At 38.0% G+C, this 18,080-nt stretch overlaps 1 protein-coding gene across 5 annotated transcripts in view; it reads left to right on the top strand.

Moving 5' to 3' along the window:
- DIAPH2 (diaphanous related formin 2) overlaps positions 1 to 18,080 on the top strand; it is an 891,422-nt gene that overhangs the window by 673,965 nt on the left and 199,377 nt on the right. For all 5 annotated transcript variants that reach the window (XM_067724059.1, XM_067724058.1, XM_067724057.1 and 2 more), the window contains one exon: positions 16,225 to 16,360. In XM_067724059.1, the coding sequence (XP_067580160.1) occupies positions 16,225 to 16,360 (136 nt within the window). The remainder of the gene's footprint in view (positions 1 to 16,224; positions 16,361 to 18,080) is intronic.

The following is an 18,080-nucleotide window of genomic DNA, read 5'->3' as shown; positions in this document are numbered from 1 at the left end:
ATTATTTCTAGTTTTGAAAAGAGGATCTTAAAGCGGGATACCCTGGTCCTGCCCTCTATCCTATCCAAACCCAATTGTGAAGTGATCCACACTCTAATTTAATTTTCAGGTATTTTCACAGATCAACTCTTTCTGGCTGTAGCAACCCCAGATTCAAGGGGTTGAATAACAAGATATTCATGTTATTTTTCCTTTTTTATGAACTACTGACTCAGACATACATACTTCTAGAGCCAAAATATCCTAGAATAGAAAGTGAGGAATTCCCCGTAGGTTTATCTCGTAACTCAGGCTCCTGGCATGTTTTCCAGAGCCTTTTAGCAGCTACATAGCTATTCTTCAAATAGGTTTTTAGAGAAAGCAGGTTCATAATTTGACTTGGTTCCACTGCTTTGCCATTCTTACTATAAAATTATTTTTAATTCTCAAACAGAGTTTCTCTTCTTAGAGTTCAAACGCAGGCACTGTTATTCTGCTTCTGGAAATCTGGAAGATATCAGATAAGCTTTGTCCTTTAAATAAATATCCACTTCCATGGATAGAGTTATATCCGTGTCCATGGATAGAGTTATATCCCTTAATCCTGTCTTCCCTGAGCTTAGTTATCCATCTTTTTTTGATTCGTGGTTTGGCATTTCCCAAACTTTCAGCATTTCCCTTATTCTTCATTAGAGTTCTCCTCAGGTTTTTATATATCCTTTAAACAAAGGAAGATCCAGATTTGTGAGGCCTGAGTTTATATAAATTGGGATGATCCATTTAGGAAAAAGAATACGAAAATATTTTTCTTTTGCAAGCTTCACAAAAGCACATGGGCAGGTGAACACGTTGCCAGCGCCCCTCCCCCACCCCATGCAAGTGAGGGGTACTGATGCTCTTTCTTCATTTAGCGTCATGGTGAATCTGCCTCTGCCCTTAGAGTTGTTCCTCCCATAAATTAAGCACAGCTCTTTAAAAAAGGCCAAACTGTCAAAAGAGATAAACCTAAGTCAGAATGTTGTTATCACACGTGCTAAGCTAGTATTTACACTAAATTAATCATCACTGTCTTCATTAATTAAGAAATACTTATTACATGCCGCCTTTGTATTAGATGCTCTGTTCGGTTTATACTTGAGTGCTTATCTGAATATATCATACGTGAAGCAAACTAAACCAACACAGCGCCTGCCCTTTCAGATGCTGTTAAACTAAGCCAAGACTGAAGCAAATGTACATAAAGGAAATCTTTGGTTATCTGAATCCATGTTACATATTTAACGTATATGAAAAAGGATGAGCGCATCTTGATGTGATGGTTAGGGCAGCAGTCCTTGGGGTCTCCAATTTAATCTGAGGGAAGAGAGGTTTAGAGGTATTCTCTCTCTCTTCTACTTAATGAAAATGACATTTCCCTTACCAACAATACAGCATGGAAGTGTCAGGTTCACTGCAGGACCGCTGTGACCTCTAGGGGCCGTCTTGCCATGCTTTTCTGTGCCTCATCAGCTTTCCTTTTTTTATCTGTGTTGCTTGGCTTCCAGTCATTGTTTAGTGTTCTATATGTTTCTCTATGTATGAAAATTATCCTGATTGTTCAGACATCAATAAAGGGAAAGGTGCTACCCCATAATTACTGGAAGGACATCTTTCTGTCAATATCCTGGAAAGTGGGGCAACAACTCATCAAACAATCACTTTCTTCTTAGAAGAGCACAGAGTTCTGACTGGCAATCAAGATGGCTTTGTGAAAAGTAAATTGAGCAAAACCATTTTTGTTTACTTCTGTGAAAGAATCGATGCCTTGTTAGTCCAAGACAGAATCTTTATTCGCAAAGAATTTGATTCCCTCCCATGTGACATTTATTCTCAATGATGATTGAAAAAAAAAAATAGGACCTAGACTCTAGACTCTAGAATACTATTTCAACTGACAGTCTAGGAGATTGACTGAAAGAGGACTAATACTCTAGTGCTTCTTTGGATGACCCCTAAGTGCCAGAAGCACAAGAGCCTTGTCTGTGATACTTTCGCTGATCCCCCTACATGGTAGTTACTCAATGAAAGTTTCCTGCTTCTCAGAGAAGGTACAAGTCACTGGGTGCAAATAAGCCTCCATTTGCCTTAGCTTTTTTGCTTCTTGGGCCTTTTCTTCCTTTCCCTGTCTTTCCCATCACCAAAAGGACAGAAAAATTATCAATGGCAGTAAGTCCAGAGGAATTTCTAACACTTCATTAAAATTTATATATATATATATAAATTTTAATATGTATATGCAAATTTAATATATATATGAACATTTTTTTGATGTGTATCTTCCCTCAGAAATAAATTCAGTTAGGAATTAGTCAAATAGAAAATAATTAAGGGCATCAAGCAGACAGCATAGACACAAGAACATGCATAAATTCACTAGAAAAAGGTTTTTGATCCTTAGAGTACTAATCGTTAATCAGCAGTATATGAGGTGTGACTATTTTTTAAAGACAAACCAGAAACGTGTAGAGTCAAAGGAATTTTACCCCCATTGTTATCTTAATTGAAAGATAATGACAGGGCTTCCCTGGTGGTGCAGTGCTTAAGAATCCGCCTGCCAATGCAGGGGACATGGGTTCCATCCCTGGCCTGGGAAGATCCCAGATGCCACGGAGCAACTAAGCCTGTGTGCCACAACTACTGAACCTGCACTCTAGAGCCTGCGAGCCACAACTGCTGAGCCCACGTGCCACAACTACTGAAGCCCACGTGCCTAGAGCCCACACTCCGCAACAAGAGAAGCCACGACAATGAGAAACCCGCGCACCGCAATGAAGAGTAGCCCCCGCTCGCCGCAACTAGAGAAAGCCCCCGCACAGCAACGAGGACCCAACACAGCCAAAAATAAAAACAAATAAATAAATAAATTTATTTAAAAAAAAAAAGATAATGACATTTCCCAAAATATTCTGTAAATGCCTGTTTTAGATTTGTCCTAAGGGTTATGTGGCCTGTGCTTTAGATCTTTTCAGGGGTACTAAATCTTTGCAATTTGAGGGTAGATTTGATTTTGAAATCAGCCAAAAGTGATATCGAGCCACGTTTTATGAATAAGGTGTATGATCGAACTGGGTAACAAAGTTTCTGGTCAAAAATATTGCAGATCTAAAATAATGAGACTGATTTTATTTGATTCAGAGCTCAATTCTGAAAGAGAAGTTTCAATCACAGAGTAATGGTCCTCACCAAAATAAGTTTATGGCTTCCCAAGGTGGCCATTTGAAGGATGGGATTCCTGGTTTCAACAGAAATATTGGAACCAATCTTACAAGTTTACAGTTGCACCTTAAACTGTTATAAAACAAATGCTATGATGTGTTGCGAGAATTAGAGCGTGGAAAACTGGGAATAGCCTTACTCTAGATATTGGTTAGCCCATCTTTTAGGGTATTTTTTTCCCAGCTTGGTTCATTTTTGGGGGTGGGAGAGACATACGTATGAGGATGGAGAAACCTATAATTTAAAAAATAATGTGCAACAAGGAGAGAAGACCCAAGGGAAAACCTAAACATTATTAAATTTATAGAGAGGACTCTGTATGAGAGACTTGTTATTTTTTTTTAATTTTTAATTTAATTTAATTAATTAATTTATTTATTTATTTTGCCTGTGTTGGGTCTTCGTTTCTGTGCAAGGGCTTTCTCTAGTTACGGTGAGCGGGGGACACTCTTCATTGCGGTGCGTGGGCCTCTCACTGTTGCAGCCTCTCTTGTTGCGGAGCACAAGCTCCAGACGCGCAGGCTCAGTAGTTGTGGCTCACGGGCCTAGTTGCTCCGCGGCATGTGAGATCTTCCCAGACCAGGGCTCGAACCCGTGTCCCCTGCATTGGCAGGCAGATTCTCAACCACTGCGCCACCAGGGAAGCCTGAGACTTGTTATTTTAGAAAATGATGTTGAGCGGCTTAATTTGGAGTCCAAACTAATTTTCCTAAGGTCCTCTCTTACCCCATCCCTCCTCCCAGCATTTACCCTACAAAGTCAGAAATTCCCCCACATTGCATTTGAGGATCAGCTTTACTTTTGTGGGACTCAGGCACCACAGTGCTTCCTGGGGACACGTTATACCTCAGAGAGGAATTTTTCAAGGAAGATATTGACCAGGTTTCTATTTCTCAGCAGCCAATAGACAAGATATGGGCTTAAGAAACTGACAGCTTTTAATTAGACATCAGGAAGTATTTCCTCTTAGAAGTGATTAAGTATCAGCATAGATTCCTGCAGGAGGTCATGGAACCCTATTCACAGGCAGAGGACTGGAGCATTTCTTGAGGGTCTTTCCTGTTCTGAGTGTATAGTTCTACTTGTCAAGGTAATCTGATATTCTTTTCCAAGTCTCCAAGGTGCTTTTCAACCCACCCAAATTGGTCTCATCAAAAACCTAATTGATTGTGCTGCCTCTTGCATCTTCTAAGACGCTGACAGTAATAAGGCTGTAAACTCAGCTCTCAGAGCTGTAACATACCACTTGTTTTGCCCTTTCCCCCCACCCACCCCTCCCCAAGATGCTTTCCCATTAAAATATCTTATCAGTCACTTCAGAATTTTATTTTGTTCCTTTGGTTCAAAATAATTTTTTTTTAAGTTATAGATTAACTTCCTATAGGCGCCCAAAGCGCTTCGTAGATTTTAATCAAGTTGAGGTCCATAGAGGCATGTCAAACTCAATTGTTTTTCTTTCCCAGATGGAAAGAGGGATACTCCAATACCTACTAAGAAAAATATGTCTGCAGAAACTTGCAGCATTTGAAAACCTCTTCCATGCTCCAGATTGTCGATTAACTTCTAGCTAATCAGAGTTCAGCATTCTAATGGACTGTGACGGGAGAGGCAATTTTTCCTCCAACTTCAGATCCCATGTTTTTGCAGTTGTAAGGCAAATTTTAAAAGAAGGCCTTGGGGATTACATCCAGCCTTCATTATCTTATCGGTGCATGACCGCTTTGTAACCAACTGCAAGTTTAATATACAAGGAGATTTGCACATAACAGTCTTCTTTTCTTCCTTCTTCTCATTTTGAATAATTTACCTTTGAGATTTTCTTCACGACCACACTAGTGTGCAAAGATCTGTTTGTCTGTCAAACCTCCTGATATGTACAGCGTATGAAAGATGCATTAATTTTTTACTTGTTTCCTAAGGAGGCTGAACAGTAAGCTGGTTGTGCTGAATACAGGAGAGGGCTGCTTTAGTGAACATGTACTGGAATTCACTTAACTGGCTTCCTCTTCTGCAGCAGATCAGTTTCTTCTATGAGTCTCCCCTCTGCCAAGAGGGAGTCATCTATACAAATAAACTCAAGGAACTTTTCATCTACACTTTCCTCCCGAACCTGAGACGGTTTGGTCTTAAGCCAAAAGATCACTGGCAAAGCTGTGTGTTATGAACGTGTGTGGATCACGCAAATATCTCATTCAAAGCAAAGATCTCCTTTTCAAAGTTAGAAAACATCTTTTTCTTTTAACGTTGGAGGTTCTATGTAAACACTCATCTCTACACAAGTGAACTTTCACTGCAGAGTGTGGCGCTATGTCCCTGTGACAAATGTCATGGATTTCAGCCCTCAGAAACACTAAGCATTGGCATTTTTAAGAAAATAAATGTAGAGGTCAGTGAACCACAACCTTTGGATGATTAGGAAAGAAACCCACCATTCGAAGGTGGATGATGCTTATTTCAAGGCCACTCAGATTTTCCACAATAAAGAAATATGAGATGTGTAGGGAATTATGTATAGAGAGGTTCTTGGTAATTTCATGTTTTGAGAATTCCCAGGCTGAAAACTATTATTATGTAAATCGACAAACTCCAGCTTCCAGTTCTTAGAAAACGAGAAGCGTATCTGAAGTTTAACTAGGTTTTGACCTTTTATGTTAGGAAGACTACAGTAGGGAAGAATGGAGCTAGGAAGTTCATTAGGGATTATTTTATGTAAGGTGGTCAGGGAAGTCCTCACTGATTAGGAGACATTGAAGCAGAGACTCGGTAGCCCTGTCTGAGAGCAGAGAGAACACAAGTGGAAAGTCTCTGAGGGAAGTTGACCAGCGGGCATAGAACAGAATGACCCAGAACAAGTAGTGGGGGGACCAGATCATGTCAGGCCTTGTAGGCTGTTGGAAGGGCTTTTTTTCTTCAACTCTGAGTAGGAATAGATGGATTCTCTGACAAACAGACTGAGAGAAAGGAGGAGGAAGGAAGGAGGGGGAATGAGCTGAGGACAGAGCTTTAGGGGAAGGTAAAAATTAAGGGTGGGAGAGGGCAGTGTAGTCGAGGAAGGAAGGAACATAGCATCTTTGGAATCTAAGAGGGCAGAAAATATCTATTTTGTTTGATTTGGTTATGTAGCCTATATCTCTGTGATTCATACCATAGTTACTTAGGTTAGTGAGCACAACTTAAATCTCCATCTAACTACAGTATCAGTACATATGTTCGGTGTCTATTACTGAGACACCTAAGCACTCGAGCAAGCTAATCAAGGTTTCAATTACCCCAGTGAGAAAGTTAGACTTCTCAGTTACAATCACAGTTGACTGGTTGATGAAGTATTCATGAGATCTTCCATAAGAGGAATTTTATAGGTCGCTTGCACCATAATAAGTGGAAATATCTGGGAAAGAAAAAAGTTTAGCAGTATTACGGTGCTGATAGAGTCTTCAAACGTACTGACTCTCAGTGTGGTTGCTGCAGCTGAAAATTCTTTGCCCTGAGCATTTGTCATGACTCCTTCAATCCAACATGCCCTCTAAACACAGTGAAACTAGAGAAAAGGAACATCTAAAGTTGTTTGATGTTAATTAAAGGGTAGGATTCTTTCCTTTTTTTTAATGGAAAGCCCAAATTTGTGCCCAAATCACTGCTACCATCTTATGTAGGTTTTTCTCTAATCATCTGGTAGTTCAGTTCTTTGTTCAAATACTGAAAAATTCATCTCGGCTCACATTGTCTCTTCCCATTTGTAACCTGCCATGATCATTCTCAAATGGGACTGACAAAGACCTGGAAGAGTAGATGAGTCCAGATTTACTATGACCTTTGGTATTCTTTAGGATTTTCACTCACTTGTACTAACAAATAGGGACCTCGGCCCAAGTTACACATCAGTAGTGGTAACATGTATTGGGATCTGTGTTTCCCAGTAACCCTTACCCTTGGTTACAGGCAAGTGCAGCAAATTGCAGAAATGTCTAGCAGCCAGAACAATTCAAGCAAAGAATGTGGTAGGTATCTACCTATATGAAGCAGAGTAAATGGGAAGGAAGGAGAATTTTGTTAAAGAAAATTTTTTTGGAAAATGATGAAAAGGCATCATACATAGGATTGCCTTTCCATTTCGTCATCATGCTCAGCACATCTCTGGGACAAGGAAAGGACATTGCTGCTCTAACCCTAGTTCACTGGTCTGGACCACCTTTCCATCGCTACCTTTTTTGCCTCCTGTTATGCCTGGAATTAAATGAGAACCCCAACCAGCAAAAAGGTTATAATGTTCATCTTCTCTTCTCTTTGAAATCCTCCAGTAGATGGTTTTCCAGTAGGACCAGCAGCCTCCTATGGGTCAGATGGGGAAAGTTTAAGAAAGTTTCGTGAGGCCTGGGGTAGAAGACTGAGTGTAGACTAATTCTCCTTTAAGCAGACCAAGTGAATGACATTCTGAGATAAATACTCACAAAAGAAAGAAAAGCAAACTTCTTATTTCCACATCAAATGGCATTAGAGTATGTGCTTCATTTTCTCAGGGTGATGACAGAACTAACTCCAGATGTTAAACAACAAACAATAACAGCAAAAAAAAAAAAAAAAAAAAATCCACTGCCTTCCCCAGGAAACCTCATCCCTCTGTTTTTGCCACAATCTCATAAGGTGTGTTGAACCTTAAGTAAGACGATCCGTGTATTTCATTATTAGTCTACATAGCAAAATGTTCTATGATGTTTTTGTTTCTTAGATTTGTCAAATACAGTATATAAACCCCAGAATTTTCCCCAAAAAATTATCGTTCATTTTATCTATATCTTTTTTCTCATGGCTCAAGAAGGCAACTTCTGTCATCTGTTCAAAGGTTTGGGGTGTGAGAGAGATTGTGTGTTTCATTTCTTCATAGTATTAACTGATATTGCACGATTTCCATATCAAAAAGGAGTCTTCCTTCTCCCCAGTGCACATGAGCATATGTGAGCCTGCTCCTGGGCTAGAGGAAATGGAGTACAGATCCTGAATTGGTACTGCCCAACTGTGGAATTATATAATAATAATAACCAGCCCATTTACTGCATACTTCTTCTATGTGCCAGGCACTGTGCTTAATTGCTTTCGATGCAATATCACATTAAATCACAAACCAACACTGTGAAGTACAGTTATTTCGTAGATCAGCAGAGCAGGCTTAACACAGTTAAGTAAGTGACCCAAAGTGATAAAGCATGATGGTCGCTAGGCAGCTAGGATTTAAACCGGATCTCTCAGCTCCTAAAGGCCATCCTGTGTTCACAAGGGTATGCTGCTCTACTCAGAGTGTTTGGATTATGGGTCCTGATTTGAGAGGAACAAAATAAATAGGCCTCTTTCCCATTATTTTTACTCTGGGAATAAAATTTCTGGGTCAGGAAACTTTAGAAATCTTATCAACAAGATGCATTAAAAAATGGAGCCGTAGAATCATCATACCTATCTAAGAAAGATAGAAATGTACAGTATCCAAGTCAGCTCTTCTTTGATTTAAATTTTAAGTGTTCTATGTTACTTTAAAAGAGGTGATTAAAAGAAACAATTTCAAATTCTAAAGAGGTTAGCATAAAACAGAAAGAAGGTAAAAGAAAAAAAAAGCTCCAAAAGCACTGTTTGAATTAAAGCTAAAAGAGGATCAGGTCCTAGGACAGTTCAAGATAAAAGGTGTGGAGAGAATTTCACCTATTTCACTGAGTTTTCATTAAAGAATTATCTCTCGGTGACTCACATTTAGTGTATAAAAAGATTTTCAATATAATACGTACCAGGTTTCTTTATATTGTTGCCAAATGATTTGACTCAGTACCATCTGCGAATCCTTCTAATATCCCTGATGTATGAAGAAACACTCAGGGGCATGATCACAGTGTGCCTCTGGCACCAATGTTGCCAATTTGTTCACCAGGACATTTCCAATACATTCTTTTAAGGTTATGTAACTCTTTTCTAGCACAGCTTCCGATACTGAAATGAATCACAATCTTGACAAGTGTATTCACACAGGTACCCAGGATGATCCAAAACTCAAAAGAGAAAAGAATACATTTCTAAGTTTTTCTTTTCATGAGTGCCAAGTGATGGTGATATATATGGATTTTAAAAATTACCTTAGGTGCCAATAATATGGTACAGTTATAAATTATGTTCAGTATGCTTATGAGGGTAGATGGTGTCAAGGTGCTACATTTCTAGTCCTGGGTCACATCCTCATGTCTTCCAAAAAAGAGGGAGGGGGTTGTGCAGAATAAACTATTGAAAACACATGAGGTAACATGTGCTTACTGTTTAAACTTTCAGATGTTTCTTTTACACATAATAATCACTGCCATCATGTATTGAGCATTTCTCTGTACCAGGCATCGTCTTCAGTGTTTTATATAAACATTATTTCCCTTAATCTATTTAACAACCCAGCGATTTCAGTAGTAGTGTCTCCATTCTACAGATGTGGAAACTAAAGCTCAGAGAAATGGAGTAACTAACTTGTTCAAGGTCACACAGCTTTTAGGATAAGTGATGGGAGTTTAGATATGAAACCAGGTTAAGGTGACTCCAAGATCCATTTTTCTTCCTAATTGCTCCACTTCTCCATCCCTCAAATATACTTTGGCTTCCAGTGAGATCACAGTGTTCACAAAGTGCTTCTGAAGTCAGCACTGGGATAAAAAGCCATTGAAGGCAATGGGAGTAAGGAAAGGGTTTTGGTGGGAGGTGGTTTTTGTTTTTAAATATCACAAGGTTAGAAGATGCTGGGTTTGTGTAGACCTGACATGAAAGAAGCTGGCATCTGAGCCTCTTGGAATTTTCGAAAAAAGTTTCATCCATTTCGTAAAGCTTAATTGGAATATATGAGAGATCTTAGCATTTACATAAGCTTTTTTTTTTTTTTTGCATATGACATTTTTAGTCCATAGGTCTCATTTGTTAATTATGCACAACAAGGGAAATAAGATTTGTAATTTATTCATACTTTTCAGTAAGGCAATAGAGTCTTACAATCAGTGAGAGACTTAAAATGAGGTTAGTGAATACATTTTGCAGTAAATCCTAGAGACAATTTTTGTTACATTTTGCTCCTTCTGTGCTTTTTCCTGACTCTTGAAAAATAGATATGCCAGTAAAACTAAGAATTTTTTTCTGTAAACATTTCTTATCTTGTATGAGGTTACTACCAAAAAACTTTCTCAATTAGCAGCATCCTTTTAGCAGAACACAGTTCTGTACATTGACAGAATCTAATCAGCTGGCATTCCCAGCCCTAAGAAATAATGATTGACGCTTACTTGAGAATCATGTTGAAGTAGAGGAGTTAGCATTTTAAAATGTTTAGTGAGGCTTAACACATATACAGTGTTGTTAACCACAGTCAATTATTTAAAGGTTTTTTAAAAAAAATTCTGAGCTCAAATTTGCTCCTGTTGCTTTTATTCTTTTAATTATTTGGGTTTTGTTTTATAGGAATTAGGGTGAAAAGAATGCATCCCATCCCTCAAAAGGGTTCTCTCCGCATCAGCTTTCACATTTTTGGGAGAGTTAAACAAAGTCTTGAAATTTCCTATCTTGCTCTCTAGTAAAACTAAAGGTTGTTGATATGAAACCATAGTTAAGATTTCCCTTTCTCTTTTTAAATTTATTTCTTAAGGAGAGAGAAGTAAACAGGCACGTGTTTCCCACCCCTAATTTCCTAAAGCCAGAGTCAAAGAGTGAAACCACCAAGAGGAATAGGATGTTCTTTTTAGGCCTTAATGAGGCCTCTTCATGAAGACAGAATTGGTGATATCAGAACTGAATCTTACTCCACAGTCTGTGTTGCTTGAAAAATATATGCCTTTGTAGATGCGTTCATTCATTTCTATTAATGCCAAACCACAGAAATTATTTTCTTCTTCTGTTTCGGTCTCTTTGGGATTGCACATGCCATTTCAAATTGTGTGACTGTTTTGTAGTTAAATTTATCCCTAAAACATTTAAGATGTGAACTGATGAACCTTTTACTTGGTCTGTTTCATTGTTTATAGATTTACATTCATGGTGTTTTAGTAGTGCCAGTTGCAAGTCTACCTTTCATATAGAAATTTAACCTATTCACATATGCCAAATTTCTCTACTAGTGATTTAGTGATATTGTTGACTGATTTTCTTCTACCCCGAATTGCATTAGTTCAGATTTTTATATAAACTATTTTTTTAGTTTTACTCTATTTTTAAGAAAGAAAAAGGAATGAAATGTGAAGAATGCTACAGAAATAGTATGATTCAGGTCCATGAATCACATAATGCCTATCAGTGATCTATATCAACATTTCTGTTCTCAAAATATAGTTTAGATTTGGGCTTTCTTGTGTTTTTATAATTATTCTACTGTCTTCATTACATAATCTTAGTCTATAAAAGGATGCTTATAAAAAATCAACAGTCTTGGGAATAGGATTCCCAAATTTATCACATAAAAATACTGAATGCCCAGTTAAATATGAATTTAGATAAACCATGAAAAAATCTTTTGTTAGCAATGTGTCCCAAATATTACATGATTTTTTTAACATAAATATATCCCAAGTATTGTATGGATAATGAATAATTTTTAGTATCAATGTGTCCCACATATCGCATGAAATTTATTAGTATAAGTATATGCCAAGTATTGAATAGGATATACTTCCACTAAAAAAAATGATTCACGGTTTATCTAAATTCAAGTTTAACTGAGTGTCCTGTTTTTTATCTGACAACTCTACTTGGAAGGCATCATGGTAATGTGAGTGAACATATGTGCTTCTGGTACTTAAATAGCTGTGTAGCCTTGGGCATCTCACTTAACCTACCTCAACCTAAGTATCAGCATCTGTAAAATGAGAACAAATACTAGGTTTTCTATAAATATTTGAAGTTATTTACTTAAAACACCTGGCACATAATAAATTTCCATTAAACACTAGCTGTTATTATCAGAACAAGGAAGAAATACAAACGCAAGTTACCAGTTTTTTCCATCTTCATAATAAATGACAGCACTCAGCAGTTAAATAGCCCATTAGACTGATAATGGAAGAGTCCACCTGATCTCAGGTGGCCTCAGCCTGCAGCGGCTCGGCTCGAAGCAGGCTTTCGGTTCCCGGCCAGAGATTGAGGTCGGGTTTCCTATGGCCGGTTCTTTTGATTTGCCTGGTTCAGAGTCCCTGTTTGGCTCAGGATCCTCCCCTGTGTGCGCACGCGTCTCTCAGCCAAGATGGATTCTACCGAAGAGGCCTGTGGGTAGTTGGCACCACTTACTGTGGGGTGGCGCCCCCTCCCTTTTTGACCTCCAAGGAGCTTTCTAGTTGGGAAGGTTTCCTTGACATTGAGAATGAGAAAAATGTGGTCTCCTATCTTCTAGCTGGGCAGGGTCCAGCCTCCTCTCTCAATTGTCCTGCTATTCTCATCTTGGAGTATCGGTCCACAGAGAACGAATCTCCAATTGCTTTCCCTGGGTTGCAGGGGGTGGCCCATCTACCTCCTGCCTCACACCCAGATGTTGGTTGATTGTTTACCAGATCAGAGATTTGACTGATAATAAAATGTACACAAGCATTAACCTCCCTTCTCTCCTCTGCTACTCACCTTCTCTCATGTTACCAAAGATCATGCAACTTGTTAATATCAGAGCCTGAATGTATTGCCTTTGCACATTGTCTTTTTATTCTAAGTTACAATTTTATTTCAATCCTGCCTTTTTCAAACATCTACTTTTTTAAATTGTATTATTTTTTATTGAGATATAATTTACATATCATAAAATTCACTGTTGTGCAGTATACAATTCAGTGGTTTTTAGTATGTTCACAAGGTTCTGCAACCATCACCACTACATAATTCCAGAACATTTTCATCATGCCCAGAAAGAAACCCCATTCTCATTAGCAGTCACTCTGCATTCCCCCCTCCTCCTTCCCCTGGCAACCACTAATCTACTTTGTCTCCATGGATTTACCTATTCTGGACATTATATATAAATGGAATCATAACCATATGTGGCCTTTTGTGTCTTCTTTCACTGAGCGTAATATTTTAAGGTTCATCCATGTTGTGGCATGTATCAGTACTTTATTCTTTTTATGCTTGAATAATATTCCATCATATGGATATATATGTACCACATTTTGTTTATCCATTTATCAGTTGGTGGACATTTGGGTTGTTTCCACTTATTGGCTATTAGAAATGATGCTGCTAATGAACATTCTTGTACAAGTTTTTGTGTGAACACGTGCTTTCTTTTGTCTTGGATATATACCTAGGAGTGGAATTGTTGTGTCATATTATAACTCTATGTTTAGCATTTTGAGGAACTCAGACAGCTTTCCAGGATGACTCATTATTCTACATTCACACCAGCAATACAAAGCATTCCAATTTCTCCAATTCTTCATTTATTATGATCTGTTTTGTTGTTTTTTATTATGGCCATCCTAGTGTTCATGAAGTGAACTGTGGTTTTGATTTGCAGTTCCCTAGTGATTAAGGATGTTGAACATCTTTTCAAATACTTATTGGCTCTTTATCTTCTTTGCAGAAATATCTATTTAAATTGTTTGCCCATTTTTAGTTGGGTTATTTATCATTTTATTGTTGAGTAGTAAGAGTTTTTATATATTCTTATCAGATATATGATTTGCTGATATTTTCTCCCATTCTGTGGGTTATCTCTTCACTCTCTTGACAGTGTTCTTTTTTGTTTTTATTTTTTCCTCCCTTTTGGCCACCCCACACAGCTTGCTGGACCTTAGTTCCCCAACCAGGGATCGAACCTGGGCTCTGGCAGTGAGAGTGCCGCGTCCTAACCACTGGACCCCCAGGGAATTCCCTTGGCAGTGTCCTTTGATGGATAAAAGTTTTTGGTTTTTATGAAGTCTTATTTATCTATTTTTTCCCTTTGGTTGTTTGTGCTTTTGGTGTCATCCACATTGTCTTTCTTCCATGAAGAATAAAACAAACACTAAACCCTGAGAAGAGAGACATGAGTTATTTTCCCAACTTTGCAATTACATAAATATGTGACCTTAGGCAAGTATTTAAACTCATTCAGAACCCAGTTTCCACATCTGCAAAAAGAAGCTGGATTCAGCAGAGCAGACGATTTGCAATTTGGGGTGAATAAATTAATCTCTATGAAACCCCCTATGTTAGCGGTTCTCAACCTGGGTAACATTTGGCAATCTCTGGAGACAATTTTGGTTGTCAGAACCGGGGAGGGGTGCTACTGGCATCTAGTCAGTAGAGGTCAGGAGTGTTGCTAAATATCTTACAAGACACAGGGTGCTCCCACAACAAAGAATTGTCTTGCCCCAAATGACAGTAGTGCTGAAGCTGAGAAACCCTGTTCTAAAATTATGACTCTATTATTCAAATTTATTTTAAGTGGTAGTCTTTGAGTTTGTCTGCAGGAGCCAGATTATTTTGTGCTCTTAGCCTAATGTTAGATGTACTAGTGTTACAGGGGCAGGAGAAGGGGGAGGTACCAATAATTCTTGCAAGTCAAGAGAATTTTTTTGAAAGTGTTTTCAAGGCTTTTAAAAACTACTATTACCTTTTAATACGAAGAAAAAATATTTCAATATAGATACCTCCAGGCCAAGGCTTGTAGATGTATTCTTGTTATTGAATCCTTTTCTTTAGGATTTCTGGAACAAAATAGCTTTTGTGAGATAGTTGGTACATGCTGTGAAGTATGTCTGATGAATCATAAGAGGAAAAAAACCCAGAACAACTTAATGGAAGGAACTTGCAGTCGGTGTGTCTCTGCATTAGTGATTTCTCTAAAATGACTATTCTCTAAAATACTATTAGTCCAGCAGAACAATTTACTCCAGCGTTCTCCCATACGGTCTACTGGAATGTACTGATTACCTTGAGTTCCACAGATAATCTATCCAAAATAAAATAGGCAATAGCTTGAAATATGCTTCAGCACTCTTAAAGATCTTGGCATGTAAAAAGCTATTAAACGTGCAGGTGTTTCTTTCCTGTAATAATATAGATGGAATGGTGACCACCTCCACCACACCCACCCACCACTATCATTGTCATAGACAAGGTGTTCTAAGTATTTTATAAATGTATCTCATTTTTCTTACAAAAATCTTATCACGTAGTTAAAAAAAACATTTTTCAGATAAGGGGAAAACGTAAAATAGAGTGGTACAATACCTGCTAAGCCATATTTTCCTATTAAACTTTTTCTTTTTTTTTTTTTTTTTTTTTGCGGTACGCGGGCCTCTCACTGTTGTGGCCTCTCCCGTTGCGGAGCACAGGCTCCGGTCACGCAGGCTCAGCGACCATGGCTCACGGGCCCAGCCGCTCTGCGGCATGCGGGATCTTCCCGGACTGGGGCACGAACCCGTGTCCCCTGCATCGGCAGGCGGACTCTCAACCACTGCGCCACCAGGGAAGCCCTAAACTTTTTCTTATGTGTCAAAACTATTTCATATTTCAACCACAGAGACAATATATTTATTGTTAAAAAATCTGTGAACATTCATGTTTCGAATTTTCTAGCACCCCAGGTAATAGCAGTTAAAGCCTGAGTTACATATAATTTTTTTTCAAGAAGAATTATCTTACGATTATTTCTTTCTCTCAAAAGTATATGGGGGCTTCCCTGGTGGCGCAGTGGTTAGGAGTCCGCCTGCTGATGCAGGGAACGTGGGTTCGTGTCCTGGTCCAGGAGGATCCCGCGTGCCGCGGAGCGGCTGGGCCCATGAGCCGTGGCTGCTGGGCCTGCGCGTCTGGAGCCTGTGCTCCACAATGGGAGAGGCCACAATAGTGAGAGGCCCATGTACCGCAAAAAAAAAAAAAAAAAATGTATATGAATGTACCTCAAAGCTGCTGTAATACTTTTCCATCTCTGAGCACCCACACTTGTGTGTGTAGAATTTTAATGTTGTACAACTCCTCCAATATATACGTAATGGAATAATTTTTGTTTAACTTTGTTTATTTGTACAGGAAGCAGTGAAAGAAAACAACAAGAGAAAAGAAATGGAAGAGAAGACTAGGAGGGCAAAGCTTGCAAAAGAGAAAGCTGAACAAGAAAAGTTAGAACGCCAGAAGAAAAAGAAACAACTCATTGATATAAACAAAGGTATGAAGTGCTTCCGTTTTTTAAGAAAGAGGTATGAAGTGCAAAATAATTGCACTTAATTATTGATAATTTTGAATTACAAAGTGAATAATGGTTTTGGTAGGAAATTCACAATATTATTAGTTACTTGTATCAAATGTCTTTCATGTTATTATCTGTATTTCTTTTCATCCTGCACTGAACACAGGCTTTCAGATAATCAATGCAAGGTAATATGTTGTTGCAACACTCTTTTTTTCTTCATTTATTTTACCAAATCATATTATGTTCTGGATGAGGCAGTGGTAAGAGAAGAAGAGAGTGAGATGAAAAGAGAAACACTGGTCTGAGGAGATGAGCCTTATGGCTCTAATTTTATTTTGTTGACACATGTCTGTTGACAGTACAGTAATAATTAACACCCTCTCTTGGGGGCTTGAACATTTCAAGTCATAATGGATATTGACAGCACTGTTATAAGTTGCAAAAAAAATAGGGAGAAGCACCTTGTCCAGCTGTGAGCCTACAAACAAAATACTGATATATCCACATAGTATAAAGTAAGTTGTTTTCTTGGTTAGCAAGAATGACTGTATAGTAAAGGTGGATTTTTTTGGTTTGGTTTGGTTTGGTTTTCTTTTTAAAGAAGAGAGGGTAAGGAAAGAAAGTGATCAGCACCAGGTAGCTGCAACTTAAGAATGCAAAAGATTGGCCTTTGCCGCTGAGGGTTAGAGAATTGAAAAACAAAACAAAATCTGAACAAGATGCAAGATAATATGATTAATATGGACCACCTATTTCTAAGTATAATGATATTAAAAATTGCAAGCACTGTATAATGTTGACTGTGTGCCATATTTTAAGTAAGTTAATCTTCATAACATCTCTGTGAGGTAGGTACTATTATTATCTCATTTTACAGATGAGGAAACTGAAGCTCATAAAAATTAAGGAACTTGCCAAGGTCACACAAATGGAAGTATTAGCAGCAAGATTAAAATCTAAGTAGTCTGGCAATAGAATCTTTGCACTTATAAATGCCATTGTCAAATAATAATAACAATAACAACAACAGCAACAGCTAACATATAGTACTTACTGTGTACTAAGAACTGTTCTAGGAATTTTATGCATTTGAACATATTTAATCCTCATAAAACCCTAGTAGGAGGGTGCTACTATCTCATTTTTAGATGAGGAAACAGACACAGAGAAGTTAAGTGAGTTGCCCAAGTTAACAAAAATAGTAAGAGGTAGAACCAAGATCTGAGCCTAGGCAGTCTGTGGCCAAAGTTAATTATTAATTATTATTACATATTGTTAATCATAGTCAGTTACTCTGTAGTAATGTCTCTTAATGGCGAATCTTCTGAAATAATATCTATACCATTCTTCTTCATATCTCTAAAATACATAAAATTTTTCAGGAATTGACTGCAGTTTATCTTTTTACCCAGGAAATAAATATAATTTTAAAAGATGAGAAAAGTATATAGAAGGGATACAACAAGGTCCTACTGTATAGCACAGGGAGCTATATTCAGTAGCCTATTAAAAACCATAATGGAAAAGAATATGAAAAAGAATATATATATATATATATATATATTTTTTTTTTAAATAAATGGATATGATTTACTCGGGGGAAAATGGAGCACGACAGTACTTGTAAGCCACTACACAGATGTGCCGACATCCCCAATTTTATAAGTGAGGCAGAATCTCAGTGCAACATTTGGGT

The sequence above is a fragment of the Pseudorca crassidens genome, chromosome X (genome assembly GCF_039906515.1).
Source record: "Pseudorca crassidens isolate mPseCra1 chromosome X, mPseCra1.hap1, whole genome shotgun sequence".
Taxonomy (NCBI): domain Eukaryota; kingdom Metazoa; phylum Chordata; class Mammalia; order Artiodactyla; family Delphinidae; genus Pseudorca; species Pseudorca crassidens.
The sequence above is the reverse complement of the archived record's forward strand: the minus strand, read 5'-3'. Positions and strand labels throughout refer to the sequence as shown.